The sequence below is a fragment of the Drosophila subpulchrella genome, chromosome 2R (assembly GCF_014743375.2).
Source record: "Drosophila subpulchrella strain 33 F10 #4 breed RU33 chromosome 2R, RU_Dsub_v1.1 Primary Assembly, whole genome shotgun sequence".
Classification (NCBI taxonomy): Eukaryota; Metazoa; Arthropoda; class Insecta; order Diptera; family Drosophilidae; genus Drosophila; species Drosophila subpulchrella.
In genome coordinates this window covers 6,697,755-6,708,985 of record NC_050611.1, presented here as the reverse complement: position 1 = coordinate 6,708,985, position 11,231 = coordinate 6,697,755, and the positions used below count along the sequence as shown (strand labels likewise).

Below are 11,231 nucleotides of genomic sequence, written 5' to 3'. Positions count from 1 at the left end.
CGAGGGCGTTCCCGATTTCAGTTTCGATACAGTGCGATCCGAAAACTCCAGATACTTTAATTGTGGGGAAATGTGTGCTCTTTAATAACATAAAAATCATGAGTCCCAATGTTGAATATATTACATGACCAAAAAAAATGTGTAACTATTATTTAATCTTATTGTAAAATGTTAATAGAGCAATAAATTATTAAATTTAAAGCGCTCTTATTAGTCATTAGTCTGATTTGTATGATAAATAACCCAGTCAGACACACTAACTATTAGCAGTAAGAGCTTATAAGGGAATTAAGGTGATAAGCTGGCTTTGATTTCATAAGCAATATTAAGTAATATCAAAACTTTTGATAAGAAGAAACTATTTACTGTCTTGTAAGAAATCAAAGCTATCTTATCACCTTTATTCCCTTTGTAAAGATACAAGATAAAAAGGCCTTTTCCGATTAAAAACTATCCAATGAAATCAATTGCCTATGCAAAGCAAAACGTTGTCTTTAATATGATTTGAGTACATGAAATAACATTCATTCGTAAACATGAGTAAAATGATTAAGCCTAAACCACCTAATAAGTAGCTTCTGTTGTTTTCCAGTTAGCAACTAGCCTGCTAATGAGAGAGCAGGAGCGGCCACGAGTACATTTCAGACCGAGGAACTGCCTCGGGGACTTAAAGCGATCCTACTTGGCGGCCTGCAGGTTCAGCTGGTGCTGCTTCTCGATGAGGGCGAGCAGTGTCCGGGGCACATCCATGGTCTGGTCGTCCACGAGCACAATGTCGAAGGTGTTCATGTACTTCTCCATGTTGGCCTCGACGTGATCGAACAGGAAGCCGATCTTCATGATGTGCGACGAGGCTGGCACCCCGGAAGCCATGTCCGCATCCCCAATGGAGTCGCCCATGACGATGATGTGGTCCCTAGTGTGCACCAGGTCGTAGTAATCGCTGCCATCGAGCACGGTTTCGTTCTTATTGAAGGTATGAATCATCGGCTGCTGGAAGCCATCCAGCAGTCCATCCCTGAACTGCAGGAAGTTGGAGACCACCTTGACATTCGGATGCATCACGTTGGCCTGGCGAAGCACAGAGACCACCGAGTTGCCCAGACCGGCGGAGAAGACCAGCGTGGGAATGCCCAGTCGCTGCAGGTCGGCGAAGAACTCGTGGGTGCGGTCACGTAGCGCATGTTTGTACTTGCTGGCTATCTGATCTATTTCCGACTGGTCAAAGGCGAAACCGCTGGTCAGCTCCCCCGATTTGGTCCACCACTCGATCATGTACTGCACCTTCTCGGCGATGGGCATATGCGGATCGATCTCGATGGGCCGGTACTTGTGGTACAGCTTGTCCGTCTCCTCCTTGAAATTCTCGGGCAGCGACTTGCAGGCATTGAAGATCCCGAAACTGGAGGGCACCGTTCCTCCATCCTCCGTGCGCTGCTTGGTGATGGTGTAGTCAAAGTCGGAGACTATCTGCATGCGCTCCGGTCCGCCGAAGACGAACTCGTTGATCATCCGCTCCACCTTCTCCGGATCCCGCATGCGGCAGTGGTCCTGGTTGAGGGCCGGAATGTCCTGGACCCGCAGGCTTCCGCCGGCGGGCTCTCGCTTCTCGTCAAAGCCCATGTTGAGTAGTCTTCTCGCCCAGCAGCTCAGAGGTCTTCCCCTGATCACGGTGACTGAATATCTGGAATCGCAATCGATGGGCAGAAATGCGCTGAGCTTTCAACTGCGGTATCTGCAAATTGTTTAGGCAAGCGATTTAGTAACGCTCATTTGGCCGATCGTCTGTATTAGTGGTATTAGTGGTTCTATATCTAAACGCTGACCTTGGACGAGGGTTTGTTTTGCCAATTTTTTGCACTTCGTGTAGCGTTCGCAGTTATCAGCTGACTATCGGCGACTCCGATATGACAAGCTTTTTATTTATATAAATTATGGCCAAAAATAATAAGCGAACCGCTGCGTTAACATTCGATTTAGTTTTAAAATACGTTCTCTTCCGTCTCGTTTCGCTAAGAAAACAGCTGTTCTTCCAAACGAAACACTGTGGAATCGGAACGGGATAACAGCTGTTCGGAGCGCCAATTTTTAAAATTTTTATTTCGCATCAACTAATTTTTTTTAATTTATCCTTTTATTTTTAGATATAGGTACCAGTAGAAACAACCAAAATTATTTTCTTTATGTGTCTTTAAAGTATATTTTAAAATGATTATTTTTTTTAGATACAAATTTAGAACCTGTGCTGCGTTATTATCAAAGGTTTGAAATTGAGCAGCGGAATATATAACGTAAACATAATTTCCAACCATACAATTTGAAACATTATAAATAACTTGAGCTACGTTCATGGTTTTATTTTGATACACAATATAATAGGTTTAAAATTATTCCTTAAACTTTTGCATTGACTTGGTGGCGGTCGTTGCTAATACGTTTTTTTTTAATTAGAAAATTCGTAATAATAATCAAACTCAATAAGAACATTAGATGGTGTTAATCTAGAACTATAACTAAACAGTTTACATATTTAATATGTATCAGAAAAACGGGAGTGTACTTGTGAGTTGTATGCTGCCTTAATCAACTACTTGGTAAATTAAACATAATCTGAGTGTGATGGGCAATTAAGAGAAAACGCTTTAATCTTCGATCACGATAGCTGCCGGGGACCGATGATTCTTAGATGGCACTTGTTGGTTGGTCTGCTCCAAGGCCTGAAACTTCCACTGTGCCGGCAAGAACGGTTTGAACTCTGGATTCTTCGCCAAATGACTGCAAGTTGGGTAAGACATAAGTAAGCAATGAGGTTTTGGGTGGTGACTCTGACCACACTCACCGATTAAGAAAGCCGGCGGCTGATCCGAAAGTTCTGAAGCGGAACACTCCTTCTTCTGCTACCTTGACAAGAAAGTCGGAACCATGTACTTTGACGCGGAAGCGCGGCAACCCCTTGGCGGCCATGATGCCGTAGCATGGCTTCTCGTTTCCCTGCTGAGCCGCGGGCTTTTGGCCAGCAGCTGTAACCGATTCCGGACGAAGTGCTACAGGAGGCTGGACGACCGCTTTAGCTGGCAGAGATTGTCGTGAGGGCAGGTGATCTCCCGCAGTGGCAGGTTTCAGAGGCAGCGACATACGTGCCGATGGCTCAGCTAACACAGGCAACTTGGAGATGCCAACTGGAGATGGTTTATCACTGGTTTTGGTAACCTTTGCTGGCAGGGATTGGCGTGGTGTTGCGGCTACCGCCGGTTTAGAGCTTCCCGGCATGGACTGCCGATTGGAAGCAGTGGTGGCTGCTTTGGGATATAACCTGACCACCGTTCCCTGTCCTTGTGCTAGGGGTCTTATGATTTGAGGGCCCTTGGAGTTGGGCGTAGGCAATGGCCTGATAACAGGCGCTCGGGCCGCAGTAACTGTCCCCGGTGCTGGTAAGGCCTTGGGGGCTTGTTTAGCTATCCCGGTTATAACCGGAATGCGCTTGTTTAAGGCTTCGCTTGGCAGTTTCTTGTCCTTGCCGTCCAACTTGGTGATCGTTATGCCTCCAGGAGTAACAGTATTCCCACTGCTGAGAAGCTCCTGCAGCGACTCGTTAATCCTGTTGTGCACCGCTTTGCTTCCTGGCGGATGCGCCGACAGACTGGACGAGACTGTCTCGGGAACACTCAAAGACGTGGTTACCTGCACTTGGGGAGTCAGGTATTGGGTGGTGGGTGCTACATCACCATTTATGGCGGGTACGTTTGCAATGAACGGCATGAAACCACCAGTTAAGCTGCAGGTGGTAACATCTTTGGGAGGACGTGGGGGTGGGTCTACCGATTCCGCGGAAGTTATCTGCAGAGCTCCACTGAAGGGCATTGTCTGTATGGTGAAACTCGTGCGCGGTTGTTCCTGCTTAATCTCTGTGACTAGTTGGTGTTCCTCCTGTTCATCGATAACCAGTTGATCATGATCATCATCTTCCTCATCACTATCAATGATCACCACCGGCGGGACCGCCTCGTCGTTCTTTTCTAACTCCACAGACAGCTGCGACGGTATTTTTACCACATTAAGAGACGGTGTTTCGGTGGAATTATTTTGGTTCGCTGCCAGCTTAGTCGTTGACTCCATGTCGATCTCGAAGTGCACTTGCCCGTTAACGTGCAGCACCCAGAAGGCCATGCTTCGACGGTGGCGCTGGACGGGGATAGAGTGCTCCCGCTGGTAAACCTCGCGCAGCATCATCTTCCTGTCAACGCTCTGTAGCAGCACCAGCACTGGTGGCGGCATGTCCAAGCCCAGCGGTCCAAAGTAGATCTTCTTTTTTGATGATGGCGTCACAAAGGCATCGTAGGGCGAATTAGGAAAGAACTGAAGCTTCACCACCTTCTGCGTCTCCCCGGCCACCTTCATCACACTGTGGATTCTGGTCAGCGAAATCATGTCCCCGAAGGCGGGCACGAAGATGTGCGAAAAGTCATCGAAAATGTCGAGCACCACCCAACGGTGGTCGGTCTTGTGCTGCTCGGGTATTTGCAGCTCATCCACATCATTGTGGTTAACCTTTCTGAACTCGATGTTGCTTCGGATCCCAGCAGCGCCGCTTTTGCCTTTGGTACCGGGTGACGAAATCTTGCCTGGACAAGGGGGAGCAGCAGCTGGCCCAGGGGTTGACGATGTAGTTGTTGCAGTGGCAACAGACGCAGATGAACCAGAAACAGCTTTTGCCAACGATGGTGTACTGGATGAGGCTTCCTCGCTCTGTGATTTTTTCCGATGGTCCCGTGAGCGCTGCTTTAGAAGCGAACTTGGTGGAGGGACATCGGCTGTCGAACTGTTCGGCAGTTCAGATTGTGAGCCTCCACCGCTCTGCAGCTTCTTCTGATGCTCCCGGATGCGTTGCTTCACCAGCAGCGAGCACAGCACATTGATCTTTTTGGTGAGCAACGGATGCGTCAGCGGGGTGGGCTTTGTGCAAGCATTGCCCTCCATATGTCGCAGAAATCCTTTGACAAGCCAATAGCTCTGCCGGCCCTGCATCACCACCGCAAGGCGGTTGGTGTTTTCATTTCGGGTGGAATTCATCAGCATTCGAGCCATTAAAGGCAGCGCCTGAGCATCCGGTGCAAACTTGGTGTTTACCACTGCTATTGCGCCGCACACTGAGGGCATTTGGTTTGTTGTGGTGGCCGCCAGGAAGCTGTGATTTTTCATTTGGACGTCCCAAATGAATACGAAACCAGATTCGAAGGCGGCTAAAAAGTTGGTCCACTTGATGATGCACAGAATCTCCTCGTTGGGGGACGGGATTATCTTGCTCTCGCGCTGCAGCGCAAGGTCAATGTCCTGCATCTTTTTGCTCACCAGGGTGTTCATGTTCTTGACCACCTCGTTGTAGAATGAACGGAAGTTGGGAGAATCCGTCTCGGAGGAATTGCTATCCGCTCCGGTGACGGAAGCCGCTGCGGCAGCCATTCCAGATGCCAGAACATCCGCGGAAGCGGCATTAAGGGAATAGCAGGCAGCTATACGAGGCACTTGAATGTCCAACTTATTGCCCTCCTCTGGTGGCAAAGGCTCATCCGTCTGGAGTTTTATTCGCTTGACTGGAGCCGAACCCTTGGAAGGGGTTCCACTCCTCTTCTGACGCGTGCTAGCCTCACTTCCATCGGAATCATCGCGCACCTCTATGACGGAGGACTTTGATGCCTTTTTGGAGAGCTCTCGCTTCCGCTGCCGATCCAATTCCTTGCGGTAGTACGTAATGGCACCCTGGATGCGACTCTTGAGCAGCTCCATTGTTTCAGCAGTCTCTTGCCGCGCCGTATAGTTGCGCACCCGTTCTGCCCTTCGTTGGTTCAGGCGCTGGTAGGAGTTCTTTGGAACGGAAATGGCTCGCCGGCAGATTTGAGGGCGCGAGCGGAAGTAGCTGAAGATCGTATCCAATTCAATGGACCTTTGAAGAGGGGACTCATCATTAAATGAGGAAACAGCTGCCTTCGGTTCTTCTGTGGATTCAGTCTTAAGTATTGGTTTCTCCTCTTCTTTAGTCTTTGGCTTTTGCTCCTCTTCGCTCGCTTTCTGCTCAAGCTTCAGTTTAGCTTTCTTTTCCTTTCCTTTCTTCTTTGTGGGAATCTCCTCCGGCGGTCGCTCAAAACTGTAATGCGCCCTGGTGGCCAGTTCCGGATTAAAGTGGGTCACCGGCGCGTTCCACTGTTCCTTTTCGATAACCACAGGCTTGCCATCGGGGGACTCACCGCCACAGAAGCACTTATACAGCTGGTGCGTCATGCAGAACGTGGCCAAGTTCTCAATGTTTGACAACCGGCGTAGTCCCACAAAGCAATGCTTCAGCTTGGCCATATCCGTATCCTTCACCGAGCACGGTTCGCTTAGAGCCGGAGCAGCTGTCTTGGCGCTGGCAGCGGCAGCAGCAGCTGCAGCCGCAGCGGCAGCCGCAGCAGCAGCGGCAATCTTTTTTTGCTTCTTTGAGGTTGGTGAAACCACTTCCTTTTCCTCCTCGTCGAACATGGAGTCATCGAAATCCTCATAACGCTTGGGGGCCTTTGTGCAGCGTCGCTTCTTGTCGCCCTGCGACTCGTTGATCAGCAGTGTCTCGTTGTCGGTGAGCACCAAGGTGGAGGTAAAGTCCTTTTCCATTTTGGCCAGCCGAGCAGTGGCCTTACGGCGCAAGTTGAACGCATCCTCGTTGGAAATTCCGCGACCCTGGTTTAGAAGAGAGTAAATTATTAGGAATTTCACACATGCATTGAAACAACGTGAATATTACATCTGCAGCCTCCACGCGCATGACCCGACCCTGCTCCGCTCCCAGGCAACGGCAGTCTAGGACACACTCTGCACGTCCGCAGTGATCCCGTACTGGCAACTCTGTACCTGCGAGGCTGGCGCACAGGCAGCCCAACTGGCAGTAATCCTTAATGCAGGGCTTGTTAGCTAGAAAAGGAAATAATTATGATCTAATACCACTTAACAGGTAGGTAGGCCAACTCACCGTCTGCATTTCTGGCAGCAGCGTCAATGATGGTGGCATTGAGCCGCCTCAGTTCATTGGCCAGGCGCTTCTGCTTGTTGGGCAGTCGCTTTGCCTTGCCGCCCGACTTGTCCGCGTCCCTGCCAGACTCCTCCTTAGCAGGACTCAAATCGGAGGACTTGGCCAACGAAGAAGTACCCACCGCATCCGGATCCTCGCTTATGAAACTGTTCTCGCTGCAGCTGATGGCCACAGTGTTGATCATGTCGTTGATCATGTCTGCGCAGGCGAGAGACTCGGCATCCGGTTGAGCAGGAAGCTTTTCCCGGAAGGTGAACTCTTGCAGCTTATCGGGCTCCTCATTAAAGCTTTCGTCCAGGAGCTCGGATCGATCCACTACACGTCGCACGAGAATGTGATTCCGATCGTTGAGGTAGGGAATAACGAAGGTGAAACTCTTGCGGCGACCGGCTGGTGTTTGGGCAGCCTGCTCCTCTGCATCCTTCATGCAGGCGGGTGGCGCCTGCAGCGTGGACACACTGAACTCGGCCCACTCGCGTGTTATGTCGTGATGGGGCAGGATGTGCTGCAGATACCGCTTCGCAATCTCGTCCAGTGGTCGGCCCAGCTCTGGCATTACGTCTAGCTGCACATTTGGCATGCTAACAACCGCCATGCTGCCACCTGCGAGGAGCAACGCAGCTGTATCATCGTCCAGCGGCCTTTGCAGCGGTTTCTTGGATAGCGGGCAGGGGCGGAAAATGGCGGGCAGCGGAAACTGGTTGAGGACTTTGGGGTTCCTCGGAGGGCTAACTCTTGTGGGAATCACTTTTAACTCCCGGCAGATACGGGTATCTAAGCAATCGTCACTGCACTTTAGTTCATTTTCTTCTTTGCGAGTTAGCCTGCTCAAATACGGACTTTTCTCGCGCTTTAAATTATTTCCCCGGGCGCCTGGCAGTCGAACCATCTCTCCATCCACCTGGATTACCTGAATGAATTCGAGACTATTAAGAAAATACCACGTGAAAAAGCTTTATAGAAAACCCACCTGATAGTAGTAGTTGGAGTCCTCGGTGGCCACATAACTGGCAGCTTGCCAGCCCTGGCGTGTGAATGGCATTTGGGATTCGGGTGCCTGGAGGGCCTGCATGGCGCCGATCTTGACCTTTCTCTGGCGCTGCTTACGCTGCAACTCCCTGTACACATTAGCCTCATTATTAATGATGCCCATCTTGTGGTTCTTGCAACGCTGCAGATACTGACGCCTCTCCGCCACCGTTCGCAAGCGCTGCAGTGCCTCCGGGACGGCAGGCATGTCCATCGGCGGCGCCATACTGTGCGAGGTAACTTGTCCATCGTGCCCCATTGGCTCGAGCAACTTGTCCTTTTCTTCTTGCGCCGAATCCGGGTCTTTGATGTGATGCTCCCGCATGTATGCATCCAGGGATTCGCTGACAAAGGCAGAGTTTCCCTCCGTGGTCTTACAATTGCTGGGCACCAGCGGAGTGAGCAGCATGCCCGGCTGGTGGACACTTTCGTCGAAGCCCACAAAGTCCTCGCTGCCATCGTCCTCGGATGCGCAGAATGGAGCCACAGTGGGTTCCGAAGGGATGTTGTCCTCGCGGGCAAAGTTCTTCACGCGCACCTTGCTCATGAGCATGTCCAGAAACTTGCTGCCACCGGCCTTTTCCGCCTTGTCCGTCTTCTCGGCACTGGAACAGGTGCTGGTCTGGCCGCTTTGCTCCTTGCTGGGAGTGGGCGGGGTGGGTGCATCCTCTGAGGCGGTAACTTGTGCAGGCGACTTTGTGGGCGTCCGTTCGGCTGCCTCCTTGGAGGGTGCGAGGTCTGAACCGTCGAGGTGATCATCGACCTCTTCACTGGGCGTCTCCTCCGCAATCTCAGGCTGTATTTTAAGCTTCTTGAGTGGGACCTCCGCACTGGGATTGGCGTCTTCTATGAGCGACAGGCTTCTCTTGCCCGTTTTGAGCAGCTCCAGTTGCTGCTTCATCTGCTTGGACAGTTCCTCGGCTCCCAAGGGCTCGGCCACGCTGTACACCTCCGTCTCCTCGTACTCCTCGATCCGGCCCATCTTTCTGTAGTGACCCACTAGGGTCTTGGACCACTGGCGCACGTTCTGCAGACGGCGCTTGATCATCCGCTTGAGCCGCGGATCGAAGAGCAGGATGCGGACGCGACGCAGGATAACGACGCGGTGGCCGCGTCGCCGGCGCCAGGCATAATTCCGGAGGATGCAGCGCGGAGTGAGGGCGTTGATTATAAACCTCTTGACATTCCACCAGTTGCGCTGCAGGAAGTCCTTGGACACGGGATATTTGCGCTTCAGGTGGCGGTATTTGATCAGTTCTTTGCCTTGTAGTATGATCGGAGGCAGTTCGTAAGTCATGCTGTCGGAACACGAGGAAAAATCATTATTACGCATTGGAAAAACTTTAACCTCAAAATTAAGGTGCCTTTCAGTGCTGACAGTTTTGAAAATTATGGCGGCATTGTCCAACACTGGTTGATCAATTTACTCAATCGATCACTTTACAGTACTAATTTCTATGTAAAATCTTTGTGAAAAGGACAGTAGACTTTGGTTATTTAATACTTGTGTATTAAATGTCTACAAATTGTGAGCCCTGCTGCTGCGAAAAAACAGCAGATACACACGAAGGTTAAGCCGCAACCCAATTTTACAGGATGTTTATTATATATGATTTATTTTATTAAATGTTTTGTAAAGTTGTGTACGCACTTTTTGCAAACAGACTCAGTATCACAGAAGCGGTACGTTCACGATTGTTGTTGCTGGTTCAGCGCCTACTGCCGCACCCCCGCACAAACAGCAAAAACACGCGATGCGAAGAGCACAATCAAAACATTTCGAGCCTTTTATTTTCCTTTCCGCACAATTGCTGACTACGAGCGGTGGCCAAAACTCATCGTCGTTGAGTTTGGCAATTGTTTCAGTCACAAATTGCACTTTTATTCGGCAGCCGAGGGGAAACTCAGACTGCACTGCGATCAGATCACAAAATAATCCAGATTCCGACTCAGCGTCACCGCCACATGCGTGATTGCGAGAGTGTGTGTGCGTGCGTGTGAGCCCTGGCCGCTGTCCACTACCAGGCATTTCCGGGGAACGCATGGCATGGGCTAGCGGCAGTTGTTGTTGCTTTCGCCTGCTCAGGTGGGAGAGGGGGTGGTGCGGGGAGCGGAACGCACGTGCGCCCTTCGATAACCGATAGTTATGTTATGTAAAACTAAAGGACGAAGAGAAGGGACGAGAACTTCGGGTCGGAGAAAATGCGCAGATTTTACAACACTAGAAGTGCTCTACCTGATCGGAAAACGATCGCAGAAGCCTTTGAGATACGTGCTAATCACATGATATTTATGATGTAGATACAAAATATTCTGAAGAAGACAATACAAAGGAAATTATTTTCTTAAGGAAAAGTCTTTGTTTGCAAACACTAATTTTATGCAAGCTGAGAATTTTCTAGGCCAAACAGAAACCTTAAATTACTAAATTAACAGAAAGTACGAGGATATGGTACCGGAATTCTAAATTTTTAAGCACTACTAAACACCTGCTTTTCCTTCATTTCTATATCCTACACACCCTTAATATTATTCCCTCCAAAATATACTGCATTTGGTATGTTTTTGCCCTCCAAGCAATTGCCCTTTATTAATTTTCACGTGCGAAAAGATAAGTTCAAAATCGTGCTCTTGCAGAAAACTAATCAATAACCTAAAAACTCAAATCCAACATGGCGTCGCGATGGATACATACACAACCGATCGCATGCGTCACTTGAAAGCACCCTCTACGCTCCGTACCGAAATTCCCATGCCGGCAATGTCCTTTTGCACCGCATTTTAACCACAGTCAGGGTTACTTACCTGTATTCAAAACGAGTTATAACAGCCGTTAGCTTGTCGGCTCTTGAAAGTACGTAAGCGCGTCGCAAATATCCAAAATAATTTTAACAATTAACCCACAGCTCTGGTTGACGACGCGTCGAAAAAAGCATAGCCGAATACATACACAAATAGTGACAGACAAACACACTGCGATAATCCAACATGGCGTTCGATAGGCAGGGATAGTGGAATGGAACGCAGGGCTGATTAGGTAGAGAAAAACCACACGCTGATATTTTGAGGTCATGGAAAACGTGTTCTCTACCTTTATGCAGCGCAAATACAAGCAAAGATAACGCGTACATTATTGAGGATC

The 11,231-nt window shown here is 49.7% G+C and overlaps 2 protein-coding genes across 3 annotated transcripts; both read right to left on the bottom strand.

The window, feature by feature from the left end:
* Nucleotides 1-472: 472 nt before the first annotated feature.
* LOC119551796 (7-methylguanosine phosphate-specific 5'-nucleotidase) lies at nt 473-2,006 on the bottom strand. Its single transcript, XM_037861343.1, has 2 exons — nt 1,827-2,006; nt 473-1,735 (listed from the first exon to the last, which is right to left on the bottom strand). Exon 2 carries the CDS (start codon nt 1,621-1,623, stop codon nt 679-681), a length of 945 nt encoding a protein of 314 aa, XP_037717271.1. The 5' UTR covers nt 1,624-1,735; nt 1,827-2,006; the 3' UTR covers nt 473-678.
* Nucleotides 2,007-2,246: 240 nt separating this feature from the next.
* On the bottom strand, nt 2,247-11,038 carry LOC119548981. 2 transcript variants are annotated; one of them, XM_037856577.1, is made up of 6 exons: nt 10,895-11,038; nt 8,031-9,387; nt 7,001-7,970; nt 6,776-6,942; nt 2,840-6,711; nt 2,247-2,775 (listed from the first exon to the last, which is right to left on the bottom strand). In XM_037856577.1, the coding sequence occupies exons 2-6, from the start codon at nt 9,384-9,386 to the stop codon at nt 2,643-2,645; spliced, it is 6,498 nt and encodes a 2,165-aa protein (XP_037712505.1). In that variant the 5' UTR covers nt 9,387; nt 10,895-11,038; the 3' UTR covers nt 2,247-2,642. The 2 variants fall into 2 exon arrangements, with proteins under 2 accessions (XP_037712505.1, XP_037712506.1); XM_037856578.1 differs by lacking the exon at nt 10,895-11,038 and adding an exon at nt 9,741-10,055.
* Between the last annotated feature and the right edge of the window lie 193 nt (nt 11,039-11,231).

What these genes read in the sequence shown, in the direction of transcription:
- LOC119551796 (XM_037861343.1), bottom strand. Translation starts at nt 1,623, where the DNA reads ATGGGCTTTGACGAGAAGCGAGAGCCCGCCGGCGGAAGCCTGCGGGTC.
- LOC119548981 (XM_037856577.1), bottom strand. Translation starts at nt 9,386, where the DNA reads ATGACTTACGAACTGCCTCCGATCATACTACAAGGCAAAGAACTGATC. An exon ending in ACTCCAACTACTACTATCAG is followed by an intron (nt 7,971 to 8,030) that starts GTGGGTTTTCTA and finishes GAATTCATTCAG; the next exon opens with GTAATCCAGGTGGATGGAGA. An exon ending in TGCGCGTGGAGGCTGCAGAT is followed by an intron (nt 6,712 to 6,775) that starts GTAATATTCACG and finishes CTTCTAAACCAG; the next exon opens with GGTCGCGGAATTTCCAACGA.